This window comes from Dromaius novaehollandiae, chromosome W (genome assembly GCF_036370855.1).
Source record: "Dromaius novaehollandiae isolate bDroNov1 chromosome W, bDroNov1.hap1, whole genome shotgun sequence".
Taxonomy (NCBI): domain Eukaryota; kingdom Metazoa; phylum Chordata; class Aves; order Casuariiformes; family Dromaiidae; genus Dromaius; species Dromaius novaehollandiae.
In genome coordinates, this window is record NC_088130.1 from 51650862 (window position 1) to 51678810 (window position 27949).

Genomic DNA, 27949 nt, shown 5'->3' on the forward strand with positions numbered 1-27949 from the left:
AGGATTCCAGTCAAGCTTTGTTTGTAAATCACATTTAACAAATTTAAAACGCCACGCCAAAAATTGACAAATGAGAAAGTAAGGTGAAGGCCATGACAGTTTATTTGGGAAAACTGTACCTGTCTGATAATGCTGTATGTATACATATCGCAACTTAATTTCCCCCGGACATGTACATTTCATTAATACTAACCTCCTAAAATGCTTCAGCTGGACCAAGATCAATTTCTGAACAGGTCTTAACACCTCCATGTAGAATGAATTTGATTGTAGTCTGACCTAATTACTGCAAAGATATTTAATAAAACAATACCTGGCTTAAGCAAACACAAGCCATGGAAACCAGCTCAGCACTAGCTCATGACCATCTCAAATAACTAAACTATGTACAGGAAGTTGGAGTACTATACGGGAAGGACTACTGTGGGAAGCAGTGAGTTTTGAATGTAGAATGAGACATCATGAGGAAAATAAAGAGTGAGTCAGCCCTAGGACCATGGTCCGTATTTTATTTCCTCTATGTTGTTTTTTGCAACATTCTTTTAATAGCTTGCAAACGCTTGCCAGCTTGCTTTCCTCATTGATTGTCCTTTCTTCTACAAATACTGTTTTTTCCACTTCATCATTTTGTATTTTTTCTCTGGGTACATATTAGCAGCACTGCTATATGCAAAGTGCTCAAAATGGTAATCTCAAAGCATTTTGGGATGAATCTTAAAAACGAAAGTACTTTCTTAAATTTATTCCTTTAGAACAGTGGTTGTGGGGTTAAGCTAGAGAAATTGACATTATCTAGTGGCAGAGCTGTACATTTCTGAGATACAGGGGAGGAATGATTCATACTTGAATGTAACTATCACTTAACTTCATCTTCCAGGCTTTTGTTTGTGTAAGCTACCTGTGATTAATTTAATTAAAAACAAAAAAGTAAACATTTTGCTTCCTTGGAAGGTTTTGTTATTTTTGTTTAAGAGAAAAAAGATAGGATAAATAAAAACTCTCTCTCATACTGACCTATAAGAAGGGAACCAATAGGTTAAACACAAACTTCAGACTTAATTCAAGGAAAGTAAGTCAGAAAACTCTTTAAAAAGATAGTGTTTACGTATATAAATGCACCCTGCTTGTCAAAAATATTTATATAAAAATTAAGACAATTGTTAATTCTTGAGTGTTATGAACATAGAAATGCCACCTGTTTTCCAAGTCAGTTCAGTCAAGACTGATTTCAGATCATTTATGTTGCTGAACATCCCTGAAAATCTGTAACTTAGTAAACTAATGAATCACAGTGGAGTCTCAGTTCAGTCAACCGGCAATGTAGATGCAAGTCTGAAATTAAACTGGATCAGCAACTGAACAATTAGCAGATCATTTGAAACGTAAAAAAAATGTTTTAGCCATTTAGCTTGCATTCATATCCCCTTGATAAACATAATTTTCTATTTGGCTAGCTCTTCAAATTTTCACTTGCACTGATGTTTTGTATCACAAAACCTCTCAATATAATATTCTTTCAGGAAAGGGGATTTAGTGGTGTTGTATTTTTGTATATGTGCTTGACATCCTAGTACATGTAACAAGTAGTCTCCATTTTCAGGGAAAATGTGAATTGATTTTAAAATCTCCTTTTTGAGACGTTTGTTGAAAGACAGAACTTGCTGTGCAAACTAGATGGCAGCTGATTTTTTCCAGTCAATATGAGGTTTCATAATCAGTTCCTGTCATAGGCATCAACCCTTCATTCATTCGATCTTAAAAATGTGACTTACTAAAAGAGGAAAAATAGAGTCTAAAGGCACAGAATCACATAGCTGCTCTAGTAGGAGTCTGTAAACAGAGAATTGTTTGAATTTAGGAAATCCAAATCTAGGAGAGTAAAAAGGCATCTGAAGCAGGCTTTTCTCTAGCCAGCTTCCTTAAAGACCCAAACCGTTTTGAGGTCTACAAAGTATGCACTAAAATACCATACTTCAAAAAGCAATAAGGCAAATAGTATACTCATTATTTCAAAAAAGTTACAATGGTAGTGTCGGCATACACAGTATAACTTAGTTACAATGCGTGGTACTGTTTCTACTACATAGCCATATAACTGTTTCTTTCTACATAATCAGATTAAACTGGGATTCCAGGTGAACACAAAACCAATCTTGTACCACCATCTACCACTGGCAATATTTCTTTAACAGCAGCAATGTTTGCTCTGCTACTGAAGTCATTTTCATATTGAGGAAAGTTCACAGATCAAAGTTCAGAGATTAAACACTGTCATACTTGTGAAGAGCTTCTTCTAACTTTTGTGTCACTTTTTGAAAAAAGAGTATTTGCTGTTGCAAGAAATGTTGCATCTGTGATTTAAAGTCCCTCACACGAATTTTGTGGAAATGATTAATTTCTGCTAGGGTTGCAAAAGAAATAATGTTACAGCGTTCTTGAATGCCCTCAGCTTTTTGGAGCTCCATCTTCCCTTCTTCCACATGCCGCTTACTCTCCTTTACCTTGGTAAGGGCTCCTGTGTAAAGAACAAAATAAAACAGTTGAACTGTGAGGACAATGTGAACTTTACTATATTTTAACAAGTGATTTAATAGATATACACACACACACATATATATACACTAAGATGTTTTTACAACTACAGTACTAAAATCTGTAGCATAAAAATTTCACCACTCTGGATATTACGTTTGGAAAAATCCAGAGCAATGATTAGCTGCACAGATAATTAGCTGTTAATAAGATTAGCTGCCAAAGATTACATTACCCAAGAATATGTAACCTAAATCACATTCATAAATTTTTTGTAGGAAAGCATAAAGAGTTGACATAAAGGTGACATATAAGCAAGTAAGCTTTAACAGATAAAACAGGCCTGTAAAAGAGAAGCCACTCAAATTACATTCTAACTATATGGAGGCTGAATGATTATGCCATGGAACATAAAACAGAGAGCAACTGTAGAACTGACTTGTCCAGGACTTAAATTTACCAGAACAGAGTGAAGAGCATGACCCTGACGACTGCAGATCTCAGTTGTAGTCATGGGTTTTCACTGATAGCAATACACTCTAAAAGATCTTAATAATAATGCTGAAAAGCAATAAAAGCTTTTTCAGAGTAAAAAATCACAGAATAGTGAATGTGGTCAAAAAAAAAAACCCAATTTTTTTAAAGAAAGATCTAGCTTGCAAAAGCTAGTAAAGGACAACATTTGTATTTCACAATCTTAAAAATCAGATGGTGTCCTTTAGAGAATGACTGATAAATATACAAGCGGTGGAAAACATTAAAGCCCTAGAAAACTAGTCAGATGGATTTAAGCCTACGTAAACACCATAAAAGTAACCTCATACAGAAACCTGACTTTCAATAATGTGAGACATCAAAATAAGATCTCAATACACAAAATCTGACACACTGTGCTTTTACATTCCAGATACCCCCAAATTAGTCCCTTAGTACTACAGAATCTAGAAGCTTATTTCAAAGTTATAGAAGTCGAGGTGGAGATAACACAGTCCTGTAGGAGCTCGAAGAAAAATAGAGCAAAAGAACTGATAGCCTTCCTCCTCCTCCAAATAGCTAATTAAAGCACACACTTCTTGCAAAACAGAAGAGTGCCAAAACCAGGCTCAAATACTGACATAGAATACTAAGTTGTGTCCTAGACATTCATTTTCATGGACCCAATTTCCCCAAATTGAGGAACTCCATAAATATTACATAAATATTTTATTCATATAACTAAAGACAGTCATACCAATACTGCTTTTATCTTCTCACAAAATTTTAGTCTTATGACATTTTTCACAGACTTTATGATCACACTAAAGTTACTCGTTCCTTCACCTATTTGTAATGTCTTAAATAACTCTGTCCTTTCATATTACACTTTGTATCACACAAGTGACTACACTTCAGTGACAGTCCTCCCCTTACATTTCCTTGAAGAAACGCTTTTCTGTGCTCCCTACCATCAGCAGAAAGTAGCCTGCAAGCTAACAGAGAAGCCTCTCTGCCTATATATCTTTAAGGGGGACAATCTCCTATCTATCTGCTGGGAGAGAAATCTTGTCAGCCTGAAACCACACATGTAGTAAACAGCATTAAACAGTAAGAATACAGTCTATCTATCAACGGTAATATTATCTATCTTCCATTCTTTCCTTGCTGGACTTTTTAATCTGCCATGGTGAATACTCCTTCCCCAAGCAACCTGACACACACACTCTGCAATTTCGAGTTGCTGCAGTGGAACAGGATCCTGCGCGCAGCTACTTTGGGGGTTGCTGCACGCAGCAATGTAGGAGGGCAGCCGGGGAGCACAGGCACCGCTCAGGGCTTTGCATTCAAAGGCGTTTGGCATCCCACTAGGTAGAGCACGTCATCTTTTGTCCTGTCTCTGATGTCTCACCAGGGAACGAGTCAGAACTGAGGATGAATGTATGCTCACACTAGAGCCAAGTTAAATACCAGATGATACGGTAGACTTGGGGAGCAAAGTTTGTTTCATTTTTGTAATGGAGTAGGGGCTGGTGTCTTATAAATAAACTCTGGAATTCCTAAAATCAGAGATGCATGCATGAATTTTCTTCATTAAATATCTAATGATTACTTTTTAATTGGGGGGCACGTGGGCTGTTTTTCTTTTATTTTAATAACCAACACTTGGAAAATATACCCTCTGTTATCAGTACTTCTCTACTCTTAAACTCATGTTCTTTTTCTCCTTAATTTGCATTTAGGCTGCACTCTACGTGGCAACTTCTCTGTTTGCAGTCCCGGTATAAGCTCTCAGCCAAGAGCTTAAGAAATTCCTCTCTGTGGTGACGTACGTGCAGAAAGACCATATGGACCCCCGCCCCCTTATTTTTTTTTTTAACTGTGGCAGTAATGTTACTAACAAAATAAGTGTAAAGCGAAGACTGCGTTCCGGCTCTGAAGGCAGCGCGCCGAGCAGTTAGAGAGGCCGAGGGCAGGCGCTGTCGCCGGCCGCAGCGAGCGGCACCGCCTGACGCAGAGCTGCACCTTCCCCGCGTGGCACCTACCGCTTGGCACCGGCTGCTGCAGCCGACTGACCTCATCATCTCCAGCCTGGCCCAAAAAAACACAACCGAGAAACCTTTCCACATGCAGCACAGCAAGCAACGGGACGCAAGTCTGTGCCAGAAGATCTCTATTTTCTCCTTTAAAGAGCGAGGAGTCTGTGAGGCAGAGCGTGCTCTGAAAAATCTCTGTTAACTCCCACTTGCTCAAGAAGGACACTTCTTTCAACAAACAAAAGCAGTCTTAGTAAAAATTTTCTCTACATTTTGTTTGCATTGCAAGAATCCATGCAGAACTATGAAAAACTGAAAATTGGGACTTACTGGAAGCCAGATGGAGTTGATTAAATAAATATGACAACTCTTTAGTTCTGGTGTGGGGAAACAGCTTTAAATGTTATTTCTAAGATGACCAAACTGGAAAAAAAAATACTGGAACTTACAGCATCAGCAGCTGAAAGTGTAATTAAATTTCTTGGCCTGTACAATCTTTGAATTATTTTACATCTTTAAAAACTATATATTAACAAACATGAAAACCCTCCATAGTAGAAATATTATGCATTATGCCTTTTGCTGACATTAAAGATGCATAATTAAGAAAAGGAATCCAGAGGGAAAACTTGCAAGCATGAATACTGTTGTGTTAATGCATATGGATTCATGCTGACACTATAATGGAACTGCCCTTAAAATCTAGGTAGGTTACAACTGGAGGTCAGCAATGTATGACATGAGTTTATACTTACGCTTAAGCATGAACTCGATTGCTTTTTGAAGTACCTCCAAAATCAGTGTTGAATTATTAGCAAAACTATGTTAAAGTAACAGAGGAAAAATTTTGGCTTGTTTTTAGGGTAAAAAAAACCCTTCCCAAAACACACAGAAAAAAAAATCCCATTTATCTTATTTTAAAAAGGAAAGTAAATCATTTGTTCTAAAATACCATTTGTAATTTGCTCAGCATCTATTTCAATATGTCTTGGCAAAAAGTGTTGTTAGTTTGCACAGCTTTGCAAATAGCTTTACTAACAATAACATAACATTTTTCATCTCAAATTTTCTCAGAGTATGTCTTTGTAGCCCACAACCTTTTTATTTGAATCTGTATGAGCAAAGCTCTGAGTCTCAGCAGAGATTCCTTGCCTTCAGGGGTGCAAGAATCCAAGCACAGGCAAGGGCAGGATTGTTTGAGGCTTGTGACACTGATACATTGTTATTTCTCCCTTTCAGCAGTGATTTGCAACCCTATTTTCCCCAAAACTGGGGGAATTAGAAGCTTTAGAGAACACAGGTCAAATAATTTTAAAATTACAGAAAAATTAAAGACCTGTTTTTAAACTCAGCAGGTCACACGTTTCTAATTGCAAAAGAGAGAAGGACAGGGCAAGGGAAGAGGGGCGAAAAGAGTAGCTCCTACTGTGCATCCCTGCCCAAAAATGAAGGTATTGGTCAGAGATGTCTGGGTGGGGTAAGTGTCCCATGGTAACCCAACACCTCCTGACCCACAACTTGTAACCCTTCTCACCACAGCCTGTATACCATAAAACCTCACCCTCCACACATTTTCCCCTCATCGCCACTAATCCATCCATTGCCGCCAGTACCTAATTCAAAGTCTTCACTCCTGGCTCTGCCCCAAATCCCTATATTCCTCTGCAATGCCAAACTCCTCACCCTCCCCTTGAAGCCCCCTCTTACCCCTCCAGCCCTGCTGCTGCCCTCGCAGGCTGCTGAAGCTGCCCCCCCAGCCTAACTACACCTGCTGGTTTCTGATTTTAAGGATCCTAACTTATCAAATATCAGTTTAGACAATCAAAAGAGCAAGACATATTTCAAGGAAAATTATGGTAGCCCTAGAAAAAGCTAAAACACATTTTAAGGAAAAGAAACAGAAGCAGCCTCCTCCCAATGCATATTAGTTTAAGGAAATCTGCTAAATACATGTCTGGGATAAATATCCAAGAAAGCACTGTTCCAAGAGTGATGGAACACACGCACACAGACACACACGTGCGTGCGCATATGTGTGTGTGTTTTAATTCCAGCTCTAAAGACTCTGTAAAAACTTGCCTCTGCATTTAAAGCTTCCAGTCCAACAAAAAAGACCGTTAGGAGATCTGGTTCCACTAATTAGGACTAGCTTTCAAGCAGCAAAGAGGGCCTGGATCAAAAATGCTCAAAAAGCTGCCCTATATCAATTTCTGTTTTTAAAGGTGGGGAAAAGCAGATGCAAATGCTGTTTTTCATTGTCCAAAGCCTGATGTTAAACAGACATTGATGCTCACTGAATACTGTCAAAGGCTTAAGAGAAACACATAGGTTTCAGTGCTTGTTTTGATCTATGCAATTAGACAATGCAAAATTATGTAAACACATTTAATATGGGACATTCATAATACAATGCCAGCAGCCAAGAAGACATGGACAATGTAAAATTCCTGAAAGAAATAAATACTTCCAATCTGTGAAATACACAATATGAATGACAACTTAAATAGGTGTTGAGGAGTTATCAGGAAAAGAGAAAAAAAGAGTGTATAGAGCCAATAAACTGGCAGGCCTTGCAAACATATGAGGCTGCAACAAGGCTGAAAGAGTCAAATATCTTAAAAAAAAAAAAAAATCCTGAACTTGCAAGCACTCAGGTTCGGGGTAAACAATGCATTTTCCTATCACTTGCAGTTTTTTTACTACTACGAATGCTTTAAGAGGGTGTGAACAGTTAACTAAGAGTGGGTTTGAATCTGCTCTTGACCTTGTGCTCACTTTCCCCCTGCACTGTAAGTACACATATGAACACGAAACTCACGCGAATGCATGCGTGTCACCAAGCTCTCCGTTCTGCATGTGGAATGGATTGCATCCAGTTGCATGATATGATCAGTCGACCAGCAGTGACCCTGCACTGGTTCTTCACATGTTCAGCAGGGATGTCACAAGCTCAAGTTGCGGCCCGCAACGTGACAGGAAAGCAAACGTCACGGGGCTCAGCTCCCGAAGACCTGCAACCACGACTGCTCTTCACCCAACTCCTGCATCTCATTCAAAGCCAAATCTCCCCTGCACCTGCCAGCATGGGCAATCAGTAGCCAAATAACGGTAGTAACTTTTAAAAGCGTACCAACCAACCTCACACTGCCACGTGTCCACCCCTCCTCAGTGCAGCACCTCAACATCAGCTTTGGAGTTTGGCATACAGCAGTCAAGAGCAAAACTTCAGCTGCATCTTAAGTTAGTAATACAAATAAAGACAAGCCTAGAACTAGGAAATTCACTGGGGCAAGAGCCCCTTTTTGCTCTGCATTCGTACAGCATGTAGTACAATGGACATCTGTCCCATGGGTGGGCTTGCTGGATTCTTAAAAAACAAAAGCAGTAATGAGCAATACTGTTTATAACTGCATCATTCTTTTCTGAAATACATCTGAGAAAGTACTGCAACAGCAGTGATTTGACCGCGTACAGCAACATTGCGTATGGGGAGGAATATGGGATCAAACACAAATGAGTGAGCTCAACACCTTCTCTAAAAGACAGTGCAACAGTAGCAAGTATCCTTTGAAGTGACACAGGTCTGCAATTCACAGTCACCCACTAAGTCACGAATATAGCAACATCTTCAGTATGTTAGTCCAAAATAATGAACTTCAAAATTCACCTAGCTTGTAAAAGCCAACAAGTTAATTTTTTAAGATCCTATAATCTAATGCTTTTATGACTGCAGTTACTCGAGTATTTCTTTCACTTTGGTGATGAATTGTGCTAAAACAGAGCAAATAGATTTCTTTCACTAATAGCCAGATAACAGAAATATATGCAAAACTATTATGATTATTATAACACTATTTCTTTTAGCAAATACCCATGTTTTTGTTATTGTTAACACCTCAACTTAAAGATTTCAAAATAACTGCAAAGGGAATGAAAGGAGACATGGGAGAAAAAAGAGGGAAGTTAGTCCTGCAGGTCCCCAAGATACATTACAAAAATTTTCTGGAATACATTTTTAATGGAACTTGGGGAAGGGGGGGGTGGGAGGAGGAGTGAACTAAGTTCAGTGCCAGCCAAGCAGTACGGCCTGCATCTCACGTGACAGCTTTTGCCTTTCACTAACTGGCTTCGGCAGGGACAGAAGGGACGTGTTTGCTGCCTGACGCACTGCTGAAGTCACTATTTGCACGGTGGGCAAGAAGCAGCAGTGCTTCCACAGGATGGGAAGGTGACACGTGCCAGTCGGTTGCTCCAAACACGCTAGTGCACCAACAACCTAAGAGACATTTGTAAATGACACAGAGAAAGACAGTAGCTGTAAATGACAAAATGGAAAACGTCTGAGGAGGGTGATCGTTCTGGCCTTTGTATCAGTGGAAAGCATGGCAAAAACAAAGAACACCACATTCTTGAATGTCTCCTTTGAGTCCGCTAGCCAATACGCGTCAGTTAGACAGCCTCCCCGAAGGATTTGTGTCAAAGTACAAAGGTTCCTCTGAAAGACTGCTCCCTCGCAAGGGAAGTAAACTAGAGTCAGAAAACATTGTGCTCTTTAAAGAAACTCAAAGTTCAACAGAGAATATCTTTCAACAGCTACAACTGAGGAATCTGGAGAAAATAAAAATACCTGTGTAATAAATAATTTTTATCTTTGCACAGTCAGCAAACTACAAAATAAAATTCGGTGCATTACTTCTTACAAGGAAGTAAAATAACTTGCATTTCCATGCCATTAAGCTGTCCCTCATATTCAATATTTTAAATATGCAGGCCTAACAGTAGGCTTCTGTGGTGTGTCTTTTAAAACATGCTACTCAATATTCAAGGGAGAACTTTGAACTCTAATGACTCCCTTTGCTTTACCTTTATTTTGAGACATCATCTCTAACATTAGACACCATCTCTAAAAGGAAGGGAGAAAACAATATACTCAGTACGTTGCTTTTGGTGAGTTACACAAAAGGATAGAAAAGCAGAAATGTAATTAGAAATATGTTTACTCTTTCCTTATCAAGGAATCTAATGCTAGGCTCATTTAACCACAACTCTTTGCTTAAAATTTTGAAGAGGCAAACCCTGGGTAGCCCATGTGCATACAGCCACAGGTCTGACTTACCATCATTCTCAAAAGAACACTGGAGGAAGAAACAACATTATCTCTAATCCAGCGTAACTGCAGACTGCTGCCAAAACAAGCCAGTCGACATGGCCCTCCCACCAACACCGTATCTAGCAAAGATGTTGTTACAGGATGACTCAAGTGATTAATCCAATAAAAAACTACACTTGGCCTGGAGGGGAGGGAGACGGCGGTTTAGTTTTATCAATGGCTTAGCTATTTAATCTGACCCAGCCCAAGGCTACACAATTATTAGATCCAACACAAGGGAAGTAGCAGAACCACCACACCAGACTATATGTAACGCAAAATCATACCCTGAACTCTTCTATGCAATGCATGACTGCAATCATTACAATTTAAGTGTCATCTTCCCCTATAAGCAAACACTGATTTTTGGCCATCCTTAAACATCAAGAACATTCTTTGTAAAAGAGATTTTAGAAACCAGAGGGTAGGTTTTCCTCAATCATAGTCCGCTACTTATCTTCAGGAATTTCAAATTGTTTCTATAGGAACAAATAAATTGCATTCCATGGTTAGCACAAGAATTTAAGCGACTTCTACCCATGTTTTAAGGCTACATTAGGAATTTCAAACCATTTATAAGGAAAAAAAACAAAAGAAATTTCTAGTTCTTGTGGTTGCAATGAAACTCTACTAAGCAGAACAGTGAACTCAAGGTTGTGTTTTCTGCTACATTCTACAGGGAGTCAACTAGAAGCTTCCTAAAACAGAACTAGCCATAATTTTCTTCAAAAAGCTACATAGTAGTCCAGAAGTAGCATCAACAATTGAAAAGTACATCAATTATTTTGCTGCTGCTACTCACACTGCTCAGTACTAACAAATAGTCCAAATCAGGTTTAATCAACAAACAAGTTCTAGACTTATATTCTACTCATCTTTGCTATATGAAAATGTTAGCTAATTCATATGCTATTGTGAAATTTCACATGTATTAACTGTAATGTATAGTACTTCAAAGTGACCAAGACAGAAGCTGCAGCACAATGGGAAAGCATCAGTATAAAAATATATTAGCTCTGGTTAGTTGTACTGCTTGACCAATTCCTTCCTCCCCTGCCCATAAAAGACAAAAAAACAACATCTCTCTCCCAATTCAAAGTAAAACTATAAAATTGCATGTAACAGAATGGAGATTTCACTCTGTTGACAGATGATTTGCGAAGAATGCAATGAGCAAAGATTAACAGAACAAGCCTACGCTAAGTTAAGATTCTGCAAATTCTTTACATTTTTGGCCAAGATACAGAATGGAAAGCAACATAATGGGAATTTTCCTGAAATTAAAAACAGAAGGCCTCCCTAGTAGAGACTTAACTGTATAAAAGAAATATCATAGTGAAAAAGTATCAGCACAGTAACTAAAGAAAGAACAACTCACTACTCTAAAATCTGGTTTTAGAGTTTTAAACAGAAAAAAACCAAGTGATCTTCAACCTCAAAGACAAAAAGCAGTAGTGCCTTGTCTCTTCTGAAAATGCCAACAAAATAGAACCTCCAAAACCAGGATTTCTAATTCAATGATCATGTTCTCCTTGACAGTGGAAATGCAGTTTAAGAAAGTTCTGTTTTTCAGAGTGAAAGTAAGTTTGAAACACAAAAATAAAACAAATGAAACTGCACCTTCTTTAGTATATACAGGATTTTTATACAGATATGTGAAAATGGCTATAATGTTTTCAGAATCTGCAGCAATTAAAAATACAACAGCAATTATTGCAAAATACTACAGTAATTAAAAAGCTTTATTTCTTATTATTTCTTTCCGATTGCTCAAAACACTATTAGAATAAAATAATACTATCCTAAAAATCTACACTCCTAAATTACAGTGCTGTGCTAACATTTAGGTTAACATTGATTGACTGCTGGATGATTAATGTTAGGTAGAATTGCTTACGCTTCCAGTTATCCTCTTGCAAAGCCCACTGAAAGCTTTTACTGAAACCACCAGTCCAAAATAAAATCACTTTCTAATCTAAACAATCCAGAGATCATGAAAAAATAAAACAGTCTTTGCCAGAGATTTCAGAAACTTGACAAGTTCTAATCACATTTACTCATTTTAACAAAGATATTAATTTAACTCATATATATCTGATTAACAGTGGTGCTAGAATGCAGTGTCAAATGGCACTCAACTTTAAAGAACTATCAGTGTTAATGAATACTGTACGTGTTTAACTGCAATCCCATTCTTTTTATAATCCCACATTTTAAATCTGATTAGATGCATTGTACCTACAACAGCAAGTTGGTGTGCATACACATAAGAAGAGCATACTTGGCCAATTTACTTTTCCACAGCGACAAGGACTTTTATCAGACCTCTACACGTTCAGAGTCTCCAAAATGTTTATGCTGCTGAAAAATATTTAAATTAACACACCGGCAATGTGCATTTCAGCTCTAAAGTCCCAAAGATCAATCCACCAGGTCTGGCATGCAGCACCTCCAATAAGAATGTATCACTAGGCTAATTCCAATGCTATGCAAGCAACAAGCCACAGTTTGCCCGTAAAGCAGCTAATGCTTGTATGTGAGAGCAAGACGTCGAACTAACGAAAGAAATTCTAGAGAATTATCAGCCTATTTCACCTACTGCTCAGCATAACGCCATTAACAAAGCAAAAAAACCCTATACTGCTACGTAACCATATGTGAAAACAGTGCAAAATCCGTTGGAAGTTTTCCATTCAAACGTCAAATGCAGTGATTTTAAAAGAAACATCTATCTTTAGGTGTCCTGGATAGAGACAGTGCTTTCCGCAAACAAACTGCCTTATCCTAGCCACTACAGCGCATATTTGAACTGCATTAATGAGTAATTCTACTGACTTTACGTGTACCTATAGCGATGCCTGAAGGGAGGCCCGTCAGGAATAACTTGATCTCCTAAAAATGAACAGAATAACAAAAGACCCATAGTCCAGCTAGGTTACGTACATTGTTTTCCATGGTCATAAACACAGCATTCTGCATCACAGCCCGAGAGGCAAACATTAGATAATGCTAGTTTTGTCCAGTGCTAGGATAGCCTGTACTCCTCAGCACGCACAGGCACAATTTAAGGAGTTTATCTCTGACAACACTTTAGTTGATGCTACAGACTGGGGGTACAGAAGACAGTGGAACTTAAATTAGGTCTGGGTATCAGAAATGCAGTATATGTGCCTATTTGTCAGAAATACAGTATATTTGTCATTTGAAAATCACGTCATGCTGAACTGTCTCAGGGTGGATACTCCTGAAAATTTAAGCCAGTGCAATTTGTAGAAGTACCAAGATGAAAATTTTCAGTGATTTCAAGTACTTCTTACTAGCTTACATTTAAGTGTGGCACCAAACAGACTGGCCTCTGCCTCTGATAAACATGTTATGTTTTCTTTCATATCTTCTCCTGCCTCCTACGATAGAAATGCTTGGCGAAAGAAAAGAAAGGAGGTGAGTATCTCTGTACAACCAGAATGCAAACCTGTTTGTTTGTAACAGCAGCATTTCGTCTCTTCCTAGGCTCAACTGGCTCTTACAAAACATCTTTGTTCTTCCAGAATTTAAGTTGGTCTATTACAGTTTAAATGCCATAGGCTGTTCTAAACACTAGTTCCTCCCATTCGGGATGTGAAGAACAGGTACTTTTCTGTCAGAATGATGCTACAGTTTTTTAACAGCTTTTATAAATGCTACATTCATAATGCCTACTTCAAGAAACAACATAAATCAGAAATGAGGCTGTGTATGCATGATATAAATTAATTTTCAGTAAAACTGGTTAACAGCATATGAGCACAAATGTCTCCTCTAGATCTACAGAAGATGAGTATAAGTCATTGCCAAAATGAATGTAAGCATCATTATATCAAATGATAGCTTCTTCAAAATCTTCTTGAGTTTCACCAGATGTAGATGGACAGGAGAAGACAGGTAACACTGCAGCAGACACTGCTATCCCATCACCAAAAGAAGCAAGTACAGATGGAGAGTCCACCTACTCATATACCCCTACTTTACCAAGATGCTGTGAAAGAGCTGCTTTTGGATGCTGCTCTCTGCATAGGTTGAACGAAGCAAAAAAAGTGCACAATTTATGGCATTTTTTTGTCCACTGTCATCTGCTTAAGCAGCAGAGGAGCAAATATAATGTGCATAGGCCTAACTTCTGTGTAAATTTATATGAAAAAAGTCAAGATCCAAAAATTTACATAATGAGAGAAATGCAGATACTGCTCCACTTTTTCCCTAATGCACTTCAAATGCTCTCTCTTGGAAGTCTGAACACTGCAGTATCTGAGGAGGGACAACAGGAAGTAGACTCCTTGTTGTAGTAAAAATATCTAAGGTAAAACAACATCAGTGGGACCAATTAAAATATATTTTATAGTACTTTAAAAGCAGAACATGTGAACACTACAATGTTATAAAACATTATAATGCTATATAGAGATTACAAATTATATAATATATAAAATAATGTTACAGTATAATAAAGGCAGAAGAGAATCGTCTGCCTTTCAAGGAGAAAGAGACTGCATTTGAGCCTACCTAGAACTGCAAGCAATTGGAAAATGTAGTGTGATTACCATGAAATTTGGTAGACTGGGTCTTTCTTCAGTATACTGTAAGCTAGCTGCATATTCATGCATAATTTAAATGTATGCCCTCCATTACCAATTTCAGAAAAACATTCATTCCAAAATTTTAAATGCACTTTCTACTATGGGGTTTTTTTTGTTTAAATCATCATGGCCTTCAGGAAAGATATTAACAGATTGTGTAGAAAGCATTTGCCATTTATTTGCTCCAGTCTGTTGATAAGACTAATGTTTTGGGGACTAAGCCAAACGTGATTTAATTTTTTTATTAGAACTTTGAATAGGGTGCTATTTGAACTGGGCAAGTTAAAGTAGGTAAGGTACCAGCTGGATAGGTTTATACAGTCTGCACACATTAACGTGGCATTTTAACTGTTCAAACACAGAATCTAACAGTAAAGTCATGGAAAGATGTTGGAAAGGTGGAAATGTATCCTTGTATGAAAGGTGACTTGCAAAATAGAAAAAATTGGCCAGCTTGTTTGTTTTTGATAATGTGCTTTCAAAGACTTGAAAGAGTTCCAGACGTTACTTTCCGTTTTCAGTCTACCAATTCTTGCCTTCCCAATTCTGATGGCAGGTTTTTTAGCATGACCTGGAGTCCTCTCAACCGTAAGGGCAGGACAGTGGCTCCTTTACCGCCCCCGATTCTTCAGAAACTTCAAGCTGAAAAACAGTCTTCGAAATAAAAATTACTTCCTCTTTCTAGGGAAATCATTTTTACTTCCTTAGTATCTGCACTGTCCTACTACTCTCTAGCTGTTCACCAGGTTTACGCAATAGGCAGAGCCTTAATGCCTAAAGTGAACAAGGTGAACTTAAAAGAAGTACTTGTTCTTACAAGAGCTGAGAACTGTATTTCCTGTGATCAAAACTAAAGGTGTGAGCTCTGATCGAAACATTTCCAGCCTGTTAGTATTTATAGGGGCAGCCTGAATGGACTCTGGTGTGCAGTAATGCACGTGACCTCTCCCACAAGAGGAACAGTTATATCCTTCCTCTAAGCCACCTGTTTTTGAAAAATTCACTGCAGTTTTATCATTTATGAAAACTCTCTCCCTCATCAAATGTGTATGAAATCTGCTAAGATGTTCCAAGAAGTAACAGGACCCAGAAGCGCATCATGACTGCATAAATCTGATTCCCTCAGAAAACTAATCTAAGGAGAGATTAGGGGGAAGGGGAGAAGAGAAAAAGGGAAAAAAAGTACTTTAAGGAAACCCATGCATCTTTTAGGCTTTCTTCATGCAGACAGGACACAGAAGCTCGAATTTTTCTTACTGCTTAATCTTTTTCAAATAAGGCCATTGCCCAATTTTAGTCTTACTCATTGTTGCTCTTTTTGTGATTTACACACACTTACCCCCAAGGAAGCTATAATTTATTAAAGCTACTAAATAAGGGGATGCTCTCACAGCTTAGCCATCTGAAAGTCTCAGTTACCTTAAGGTTACCTTCACTGGTAACCTGAACACACTACTGGGCGTTTCAGTAGCAAGCAGACAAATCGTACGTCATCCCTGCAACAGCAACGGGAAGCTGAGAGAGCAAGAAATACAACGAGCATCCTAGAGTAATCCATCCCTGCTCATCAAAGTCCTTAAACAGATGAAACGTAGGTACCCATCTCTTTTTACTGACTACAGTGGTCATCTGGCTAAGATTACGTGCCTAGCTTTTAGACAGTAAATTTAGCTGAGCTGAATCCCATGCAAAGTATATGTATTTGAGGGCCAAAGGGAAAAAGAAGCGGGGGGAAGGGGAGAGTAAAAAATTGGGGATGGAGAGAACATGAGCTCACAACAAATTTAGGAGGCTAGAAAAGAAGCAAGAGAGAAAAGCCCTGCTCTTACAGTGTGATAGAAAATTTTAGGTATGAATTTTGAGCAGTCTAACTCACTCACGAACACACATACCCCTCTTTTTCCCCCTCAGGAATCAGGGAAAATGTTACAGGGAGTTCCAGTGGTGTTCAGGGCTGGGTTTTACTGATGCTTGAAATTTTGATACATTACCAACTGGAACATGTTTTCAGCTATAATTTTGTAAGATAGTCTAAAAACAAACTCTGGACATTCTTTAAAGCCAATGTCCAGAATTAAGTTTGCTTCAGGCAAATAAGACTATTTGCCTTATTTTCCTTTTCTGAAACAGTGATCAAGAAGTAAAAGAATCATTCTGTTTCTTTTTTTTTTAATCTAATTCTTTTAAATCTTGGAGTGTAGAGGAAGTCAATTGCTGCCTACATCTTAGAAAACATTTAAACCACTTTTTCAAATCTGTTTTGCAAAAATCATAACCGAAGTTTACTAGCATTAACATCATCATGATAAGACAAAGAAGAATTCTGGAAAGCAGAGATGAAACATTAAGTTAACCAGTATTTCTTCCACTTTCAGAAGTCATAAGAGACCTCAGTAACTCCTCAAATATAACTCGAAAAGAAAAAAAAATTTCTCCACTCTAACTAAGCAAATATCAAGACTAGATAGCCACAGACAAGCATGAACTACAATACTAGCATATATTATCTCAAATTCTCACACATGCATAAGTTTCCTGAACCTGAGCTTGCATGGGCCTGCAATGAGCATTTTATGTTGCAGACTACGGAAGTCAGAAGATCTCATCAGCAGAGTGAAGCCCTAGCAATTAATATTTAGGAACTATTCTGCCAAGAATGCACAGGGAATTTCCACAAGTATTCCTCAGTAACACAGAAAAAGGCATTCTCCATTACATATGGAGATGGGAAACTGCTTTTCCTCTCAAACTTAAAGCAATTGAATCTAATATTTCTTGGAAGATACACCACTTCTGCCAAAGAAAACGACAAACAAAAGCATAGCTTAGTTTTAGCGTACTAAACTTAATCTTCCTCTTCAACAAATGTACTGCCAGAGGCCAAAGAAAACTAAGCACAAGTATATTTCTGTCTAAAATATTTGGATCCTCCATTCTAGAAAACAGGTATGCACAAGAATACTTTCATGTAAGCACTTTAGAAACTCTTCCCTAAGAGGGGTTGAGGGCTAGATTCATAAAGGTTTTTGAGTGCTTAGATGCTCAGAGCTACCATTCTGCTGTTGTCTACCCTTACAGATGTCATTTTCCCCCCAAGTGCTCAGTTTTCAAAATAAAACCTATAAAAGAACAACCAGTTTTCACAAAATCCATGTCTTGGAACCGAAATGCTTGGTGACAGTCTCAGTGAGACTCTCAAATGAAGTATTTCCAGACAGAAATGTGGGATTCCCAACTCAACGTGTTCTTCACTGTAGGTCTCAATCCAATGGATCTTCTCAGACATGGACTGGAGTGCACACAATACCAGATAAGACCTCTCACAAAGCACAGCCAAGCTGGTACTCAACTGGAATGTGGGACAACAAAGTTCAAATCCTTCTTTCGCCTCTTCTGGAGCAGGAACCTTAACTTTTTCTCACCTCAGAAGATTTCTTAAACACTGGGTACTCAAAGGAGGCAGAAAGAGGCGAATCTTTAGAAATCTCCTATTGAAATTATTGTCACTTCATAAAATATTGACAGTAAACATAAGACCAGAAACAGTTTCAAAATATACCCACAGTCTACTGATTATGATGTTTATATTTATATAATTGACCAAAATGCCAATCCCTTTCCAAACATTTCAGATCATGTATGATGTCCTCAACACAAGAGGCGGAAAAACCTGCACCCCAGAAAAATTAAAAGCACAGTGGTTAACACACACTCCTGCCAATATATGGACAAAGCAACAGTGAGCTTTATGTTTCTGGTTTGTAATTCTAGGAGAATAGATTATGTCCAAAAGGTGTAAAATTTTTGTCTCCAGCTCAGAGATTCTTCGGCATTCTTTTTGCAGAAGAAACGTTGCAGAAATGATTCAAAAACCCCACATGTGCAGACTTCTCAATTCATACCACAAAACACACTTGAACCAACTTGTATATTACTCAGATTTTAATCTCGATTCAAACAGGAGTCCTTACGTCTAATCTCAAATCCCAAATCGCATTAAGCAGCTGTCCACCTGCAGCAGAACAAACCCATAACAAGACAAGGCAGTCTAATATTACACTTGCTTGCATATTAGACAAGTCAGTGTCATATTCCACCCACAGATTTGGGTAAATCTTAGGCACAGCCAGCCTTATTTTCTGGTGTTTCTCAGGATGAGGGAATGTAGAAATGCAGGGTAGAAAAGAACTGGGCTTTTCATCCCAAATGGACAATGCATTTGCAGTATGTAGAAAGAAAATGGAGAAGTACTCATAACTTCAGAGTTTATCTTTTTACAAGCCATGCCCCTTGTGTCAACCAGGCCACTATTTCTACTCCTCTAAGGGCACTTTTGGGTCATTTTATTACAAGAAGTTGTACAATAGAAGATAAAACACTGAAAGACACTCGAACTCTGTTTTTCAGATGATCTATTATCACCAACAGATTTTTGTTTGGTCTATAGAAATAACAATAATTCTCAAATACTGGCAACTTTCCCAGATTGTAAGTTTAAAGGAGTTCTATTATGTTGTAAGAACACCAAGCAGTTCATATTTTCAGTTGAAGTTTACCATTTGGAATTGAAAAGTTATACCTTGTTATTAGTAGCTCTTAAGAATAGTAAAACAGTGATATACCGGGGGGAAAAATGATCTTCCCCTCAGTTTTCTTCCAGTTTGCCTATTCTGTAAAAAAGGAAGAAGAGGAAGACGGGGATGAAGAGGAAGAAGAGGAAGGAGAGGAAGCAAAAAAAAAAAAAAGTAACCTAGCTCTAACCCTATTCCTTTGATGCATATGGCCATTCAAAAGACCAAGTAGATCTCTCAAGCCTATGTCATTTTCTGAACACAAGTAAGTACCAGGCATAACACTCGACTGAAAAAAGTGCTAGCCTCGAGGTGCTGGAACATTAACACATGTACACAGACTCACTGTTCTCCAACCACTTTCAGAACAGCATTCTGCCACAAAATCTACTCCACTTGTGTGCCACGCTCATGCATTTCTCTAGTGGAAGCTCATTTAGAAGAACTTTCCCCAGTTCATCAAGGTAAATCCTACCAGTAAGTGCAAACTAAAACAAAACTAAAGAAGAAGCAAAGACAAACAAGTTGAAGGAAATACTGGTTGAGTCAACCACACATGTTCTTATTCCCAATCTTCTTCTCAAAGTAAAGTCTCCAAAAATACTACAGGGAAGAACTCTATATAGTCTTAAAGCTTTAAGATATATTATTTAAATAGCATATGCTACCTGCTGTTTTATTTCAGCTAATAAAAATCCTTCCCCTTAATTTTTCCCAGATTATAAATAATCTATTAGTTGACAGCTCACTTTGAAATTCTCTGCTCCTAAACATGAGATATTGCCAAGGTCACCCTTCTCTCCAAATTTAAAATATTTGAAAGTTGCTATCAGAACACAATACCGCACCAGCTAAAAGAACAACTCAAAGGTTAGATTACATGTTCCCATTTTCTCTTCAAAATAACATTACAATTTTCAAAGTTTTCACTGAATTCTCAAGATTCTACAGGAGAATGAAAATCTGAATTTGATGTATGTAATTTTTTATGAAAAACATACTTTCTTACATAACAACAAATTTGGCACTTTACTTTGCACTTTATACCAGCTCTAGCTCCTCAGATTTTCCCGGCAATAATGCACACTTTCTGAAAGCTGTTTTTTTCAAACTGTTTTGCTCTAAATGCAAAATCCTTGAAAATGTCTCAAAAGTGAAAAAATGACTGATTCACTGTGGTTGACAATTCAAGCGCTGCCACTTAGGATACAGAACAACAGTTATTAATCTCTAAAAAAATTTCCAGAGAAGAAGCTCCTGTATTTTCTTTGTTTTATAACTGCTAAACACAGCATTTTCTGTGCAGCATGTGTGATGCCTTCTCGGTCACTTTCACAGCTGTAATCCCCACAAGCCTCTGATCTTCAAGTTGAAAATCATAGGTAAGGAGTGTAACAGCAAAGGGATATATGAATCAAAGTGTTAACTTTGCAGCAGCAAAATCACCTACACATATTTAGCATTACAAACTTCTGCTTATCTGAACAAATGTCACCAGTTACATAGCAGACGATTCTCTCATTACTGGAGATGCTTTCTCTCCAGCGGATCACAAAGTGGCACACAAATAGCAATCAGAACCCGAGAAACGTGCTTCAGCCAGAAAGCTGCAGCAAGGTTAACAGATGAGCAACACCTTTTATGATAATAAGAGGATAAACAATTCCTACTTAGTACACTGTGGCAGGCTATTATCCTTACAAAGGCATTAAAAGTGTTTAGTGCATGGCCAAAGAGACAAAAGCCAGCTGCTTTAAACCTCTCATCTGAATCTCTTACACTGCAAAATGCACATAATACAATGTTATGAGGCTAAACCCCAGACAAGATGGACAATTGGAATATCTTCAGATTACTCCATATTTAATATCTACTAGATCAGAGATTTAAGACCTAATATCTAAGATCTAACGTATATAAAACAGTAATACATGTTTACATGCCACTTCATTTGTAAACAAGCTCTTTAATCTTTAATATATCTGTAGTATAGGCAGATATGGTTTCCTTTATATATATATACGCATATGTATATATATACACACACACAGCCAAACTTGGTAACCTCTAGCCAATAACATTCCCAACAAATGGCACAGAAAGAAAATTGTCAGTGTTGTGGGGTTTTTTGGTATTTTTAGCATCAGTTTACCTGAATTAACACTGAAATATTTAGCCCAAGCCCAGCAAGCCATACACAGAACAAATTCAGCCCCTGGTTCCTCCAGCTGTGTGGATACCACTAATAAGTAAAATATTATCGTTTCAGAAGACACATAAGGGTGTTACCTTTTTGGACGTGGATGATGTCTGGGAAGTTGGCCAAATGCCCCTGATACAGCGCTAGCAAGTCCATCACAGGATCTAGATCCTGTCGGGGCTGATCTGCAAAGAGGTCCCCAATGGCGTCGTAGGCTTCCCCAGTGAAGGCTATGGCTTGGTTGAGGCCTGCCGAAAAGGCCTGCTGGTCCAGCTCAAAGGCCTGACTGAGGCACTTAAAGGAGTGCCCTACCTTCTGGTACTCCTTCTTGAAACCAGTGACCTGTTTGCGGGCGAACTCGTTGGCCGTGTGATTGAGCTGCAGGGCACTCTCATCCATCTTCTTCGTGAAGGCTTTGAAGCCATCCACCTGGCTTTCCACCTCCTGCAAGTCCAGGCCGGCCCCAGGGCCAGTAGGGACACTGATAGTCAGGAAAAAGTTGGCACCCACCATCTCGTCTTTCTCAGCCTTGCGCTTGCCTTGTTTCCAGGCCTTCTCATCTGTGCTGGGACAGGTGAGGAAGTGCTGGAAGGCGTCGCACTGGGCCAGTACGGGGTGGCTGCACATGTGGTCCATCCACCAGGCCAGGCCTTTGCGGCGTTTGGAGATGAAGTCCTCCTCGAAGCGGCCGGTGGCCTGCTTCTCAGGCAAGTGGGGCACGGAAATGACGGGGAACTTCTCGGCCAGGCGCCCGTAGAGCCAGTCGAAGTGCTTGTAGCGGCGGTGCACCTGCTGCCCCGTGTGGCTGGGCACCAGCTTGTAGGCGATGTAGCTCTTCATGCCCTTGAACTTGGTCTGCTTGGTGGGGTCCTCGATGGAGCACTGGAAGGGGTAGGGGTTCTCCTGCCACTCGGGGCCCCGGGGGCCCAGCACCACGCACAGCTTGTCCCCGTCCTTCACGAAGCCCGACGCCTCGCCCAGCACGAAGGCCTCACCGCCGGACTTGACGAAGGTGGAGAAGCGGTTGAGGTTGCGGCTCACTGTGGCTGAGCTCTTGGCGCCGCCGCCGCCGGGCGGGTGCGGGTGGCCGGCCGGGTGGCCGCCGCCGCCACGGGACCCCAGCGACAGCTCAGACCGCGTCGACAGGCGGTAGCGGCCCGAGGCGCCGCCGCCGCCCGCCGCCTCGTAGTCGGGGTAGGAGCTGCCCAGGGCGCCGGGCTCGTCCGCCACCGTGGAGCTGTCGTCCCAGTCGTCGTCCCAGTCGTCATCGCTGCCCTGGCTGGGCTGGTAGGAGCCGCCGTAGGGCGCCGGCGCGAAGGGGTACCCGGCGGCGGGCGGCAGCGCGAAGGGCTCGGGCGCCGCGGGCGCCGCGGGCTGCTGCGTCGCCGGCTTGAAGGCGGCGGGCGACGGCAGCGGCTCGAAGCCGCCGGCGGGGACGTTGGCGTAGCGGGCGGGCGGCGGCGGCTCGGCGGCGGGGGCGCGGATCACCTGCACGTAGGAGGCCGGGAAGAGGCCGCGGTCGCCGCGGCTGTTGACGCCCTCCAGCCAGCCCTCGATGTCCTGCTCGCTGCAGAGGCTCAGCACCTCGTGCTCCCGCAGCGAGATCTCCCCCGGGTTCTCCGACCTGAAGTCGTACAGCGCCCGCGCCCGCAGCGCCATGGCCCCGCCGCCCCAGCCCGCCGCCCCGGGGGCTCCCGCCGCCGCCCCCTCCGCCCGCCGCCGGCTCCCCCCGCCCGCCGCCGCCGCCGGGGCTGCGGCAGGGGAGCGCCGCGGCCGCCCCCGCCTCCCGCCGCTGCCGCTGCCGGGCGCTGCTGCGGCGGCCCCGCGGCCGGGTGCGCTGCGCTGCGCCGCGCTGCGCCGCGGCCGGCTCCGAGCGCCGGCGTCCCCCCGGCGGGCGAGGCAGCGCGCAGCGGGCGGCGGGGACCGTCCCACGTCGCCAGTTTCGCTAATCCAGAGCCGAGAGGCAGGACGGAGGAGCCGAGCGCAGAGCGGCCGCCCCCATCGATGGGCCCGGCCCCTCCGCCGCCGCCCCCTGCTGTCCGGCCCGGCGCCGCAGCGCCGCGGGCCGCCCGGGCCCGCCGGGGGGACGTGCGGGGCGGGGACGTGCGGGGCGGGCCGCCTCGGCCGCCGCGCCGGGCCCGGGGGGTCGCTGGGCCCCGCGGCCGGGCTGCGGGTTTCTGCGGCAGGCCACGCTCGCCGGGCGGGAGCACGTGCGCGGAGCGCACGGAAATCAAGTTAAAAGTGGTGCCCGTGTCCGCCCTGCCCTCCGCAGCCTCTCCCGTCGCCCAGGAAGGTGCCCCCACAGCGCTCCGAAATAAATGCCAGAAAGCCCGGGTGCTAGGGCCGAGGCACAGCAGAGAGCGCCACGTTTTGGCGCGGTCCCGGTGGGGAGACGTGGGCCGAGGGCCCGTGTCGCCGAGGGGCCCCGCCGTGCTGCGCGGCCTCCCCAGCACCGCGGCCGGCGGCGTCGCCCGCAGCCGGGCACCAGGCCCGGGCCCATGGCCCGGCCCAAGCCCATGGCCCGGCCCAAGCCCATCGCCCGGCCCAGGCCCATGGCCCGGCCCGCGCCGGGGCACCCCGGGGCGGCAGCGGCCGCCTGGCTGGTTTTAAGCCTGTGCCAAACTGCGGAAAGTAAATGCCACAGCGACTCTGTGGCTAAAACTCTTCTGCTTCTCCCAGAGGCGACTGGTAATGGTTTAAGGTGCTTTGAATCGCGACTGCGTGTCTTCCATGGAAGGGCTTCACATTCCTGTGGAAGCTGTGCCTTTTCTGATTCGGGGCATTATTTCTTGCTCCGCTAAGGTTGCCAACGGACTGAACTGAAATAACAGAATGTGGCTGAAATTGTTTATTTAAATTATGAACAGAAATAGACAAAAGCACAGTTATAATTTTGTAACATTTCCTCATTGCAAAACCAAACTGCAGCGTTATGGATGTTTCATACTAAGTTCTAAATGTTGTAATACTTAAAACTTTCATCTTTTTAATTAAATCTATTGATTAATTTTTCGTAAGTCTACTAGTTTTCTGCTGTGACAGTGACTCAAATACATGATTACTTATGATCCCCATCAAGGGTGTTTCAGTATTTCTCCAGGTTTAGCTGGAATCCAAGTTCCTGATTGCTTTCTTCTTCCTGAGTGTAGCACTGCTTGGTCAGCGTTTTGGTGAGCGTTCTTGCCCCTGATTAGAGAAGAAGTTCTCTGAGGACATGGTGCCTTTTTGGTTTCCAATTCTTCATGTGATCCTGTCAGCATCCTGCCAGGTACTAAGTTCTTGCTTATTTCTCTGACTTAGTTCAAAGTGTGTATTACTTTGTAAAGGTCTTTGTGCCAAATAATTCGTCTTAATTTGGGAGTGATGTCATGGATTGCTACAAGACCTGATGCTTTTTTTCACTGCTGTTTTTAATGTTGTTTGATACCTGGGGAGGGGGGGGTCTTTTCTTCTTCTGAGCTTGATTTCTCCAGCATTAATGCATATGTTATCACATTTCTTTTTCTGTCGTTGTTTGGCCAGTTCACTTTTAACATTTTTCTAATGTATCAGCTCATCCCAGCTTAATATGTTAGCCCAGAATTCCTTCACTGCTTCGCTGGAAATCTCTTTTAATTGATCAATACTAGTAGTGCTTAGAGAGCCACATATTTCATCATGTACCCAGGTCCTCGATGGCCACCTGAGTGGAACATGTTCATGCTTGTATCATCTGTGCCACCAACTCCAAATCCAAGTGCTAAATTTGCAGAAGCAAGTTCACAGAGAAAGCATCCACCTCAGTGATAAAGCAAGAAGCATCAGTCTCCTCTTGGTGGAGAGTTGGCACCTGCCCAGGATTCTGCAGCTGAAGACCTTGACTTCAGACATCTCTCTGTCAAGGCTTCTGGATTTTCCCTGCCAGCTCACATGGTATTGCGGAGAGCACAGCGACCTGGCCTTGGCACTGTTAATCCTCCCTGCAGGCTCTGAAGTGTCCTGAAGCCCTGCATCAGCACTTGTCCATGCTCTTAGAACTGTATAAGTTCTTTTTATATTAAAGCTAGTGATTTTTATCCTTCTGCCACTGCAGTCAGTGTGAGAAGCACTGCCTTCAATGCAGACATGCTCTCTTTGGCCAAATACAGGCATTTCCATATGGTGTATGATCCAAGATCCAGCATGCTGCCTTTGACCCATGTGGCCATCTTAGAATAAGGATTAAAATCCCAACAGGAGGTAGATCTGCATTAATTTAACCTCCATCTTAGATTCCATCCCAAATTTTGACTACCACAAATCAGGATTAGTCATCAGAGTTTTATATTCCTTCCAAAGTTACTCTTAATATTGATCATAATTTTGTCTGGGCAGTTTTTTGCATTCATTTGAATCCTCCCTTGTTTTTTTATTACAGTAAGGAGAAAAAATTACTTCCTGATCTGCCTTTGCTGTACCGTTCATTATTTTATGTGCATTTTATTGAATCTTATTCAACTCCTTTCCCAAACTTTTCAGTCCCTATTCATCTTAATTTTAATGCCCTTAATCATTATTGTTGTTTTCTCTGAAACAGTCTTTTCACATGAAGTACTGGAAATAATGCTGATCTACTTGATTTGTGGGGATAGATGCATTTTGAATCTGCCTTCATTTAATGATCTAGAGTGATGAACAGATGCCTTCTTCAGCTGCAAGGACAGCTCAAGAATTGAATTGTGCTGCCTCAAGTGGTGAGGAGTTGTGCCAGTGCCTGTGTCATGGGTAGGGAAGGAAGAAATGACAAAGTTGAGCTGGGGACCTGATTACTTCCTTGGGTGCAATAGTAGTGATGACAGCTGTCCTGCTTTCCCCTAGATCCCCTTCAGTGGATTGCCATTCTAACATTTGTGTAATGAGTACTGGCTCATCATTTCTCTCCCCAGAAGACACAAAGGTGTGAAGTTCAAAAGGTGTAAAATCTGCTAAGATGGGAACTTTAAGGCATAAAATCTGTACAGCTAATGACAATAATATTTCCTAAATACAAAAGTGTAAACTAGTGAAGTATTTACTCTCTCAAATGTTCCAGTTTTACTTTGAGGCTTTAACAAAAGTTAAGTTACATGAAATTAAATCATGTTTTTTCAGGAATTAACACAAGCAATAAGGCAAAATTATGAAAGGAAAAAATGTATTATTTTATTTCCCTGGTGAACCAAACTGCAATGGGAACTTGGAACAATAACCAGTTTGAAATTATGTTATCCATTTCTCCCCCATCAGTGAGCCAACTCTGATTATTATTGTGTGTAGGCATTTTGTTGTGGATTTTAAAATAAACATTTTTTAAAACTCAGGAAAAGATTTATTTTCAACAAAATCAACCTGGAAAATTAGAGACTACCCTAAAAAAGATATTAAAAGAGTTTGAGGAAGCCAGCTTCTTGGGCCATCTGTAACCATCTACAGTGCCAAGTTGATCTGGAGTGATCGAACTTTTTTTCTTGCTGTTCAGACCACCAGAGGCAAGGATTTCAAAGCAAGAAGAGCACGTACTGATTTATGGCATTTCAGCTGGACAAAATATGTTTTTGAAGACTTTCTTTGGTAGGAAATTTCTACCATCTTCATCGGGAATTAAATTTTCAGAGTCAATGTAAATGTTATTCTGAAGCTATTGAGATTGATAGTCTGCAATCCAGTGAGAAATGTTTATTGTTCAGTATGTTCCTGTGAATTTGTAATTTTGGCGGTGAAACTGAAAGCTAGACTAAAGCTAAATGCACACAGATGTCTAAGGACTGATATCTCATCGATTTCATTTGGAATTAGACATCTCAAGTCCTCTGAGAATCTGCGCTGAAAGGTGTTTGAAAGCATGTGAGTTATTTTTTTGTGCAGGTGCAGTTTATAATTGAAAATTTGGGAACATGAAGGGAAAAGGTAAAGATTCAAGTGATTACAATCCTTAGGCTATCTTGAATTAGGAAAAAGTGAATGAGACTCTGCAACCAACAATAATAAAAAGTATCTATCAACCCCTAACTTTTTCCTTCCAGCCCAAAAATGTATCTGACTTCATTTTGGTAGTTTTCCTCTATGTTATGAATTTGATGCTTTAAGTAAGAAAAAAAATAAAGTGATTTTCCCATGAGTTAAGATAAAGCTCTGATTATATTTAGTCTTTCCACTGTCACCATTATGAAAATCACTTCATGGGACCCTGAAGAAACCATATGTTTGGTATCCATGATATTGGATCATTTCATAGTAGGAAACACACTGAATAGTATTTTGTGCAAGCAAATGGCTACAGATAGGCCAATTATCATCAGTATAATTTCTAAGAGTGAACTAAATCTAATGCTCACTCAGTATGTGGTTTTTATTGTTATTTTTTATTTTGTTACCCT

General features: G+C 41.1%; 1 protein-coding gene and 1 long non-coding RNA gene across 2 annotated transcripts; one reads left to right on the plus strand and one right to left on the minus strand.

Moving 5' to 3' along the window:
• Positions 1-79: 79 nt before the first annotated feature.
• LOC135324451 (sorting nexin-18-like) lies at positions 80-23615 on the minus strand. The gene is made up of 2 exons (XM_064500861.1): positions 21665-23615; positions 80-2515 (listed from the first exon to the last, which is right to left on the minus strand). Exons 1-2 carry the CDS (start codon positions 23232-23234, stop codon positions 2262-2264), a joined length of 1824 nt encoding a protein of 607 aa, XP_064356931.1. The 5' UTR covers positions 23235-23615; the 3' UTR covers positions 80-2261.
• LOC112995753 (uncharacterized) lies at positions 23595-27690 on the plus strand. The gene is made up of 3 exons (XR_010385829.1): positions 23595-23868; positions 24725-24843; positions 25243-27690. It is a non-coding gene; the product is annotated as an uncharacterized LOC112995753 (long non-coding RNA).
• The last annotated feature ends 259 nt before the right edge of the window (positions 27691-27949 follow it).

What these genes read in the sequence shown, in the direction of transcription:
- LOC135324451 (XM_064500861.1), bottom strand. Translation starts at nt 23,234, where the DNA reads ATGGCGCTGCGGGCGCGGGCGCTGTACGACTTCAGGTCGGAGAACCCG. An exon ending in CATCATCCACGTCCAAAAAG is followed by an intron (nt 2,516 to 21,664) that starts GTAACACCCTTA and finishes TTCTTTACACAG; the next exon opens with GAGCCCTTACCAAGGTAAAG.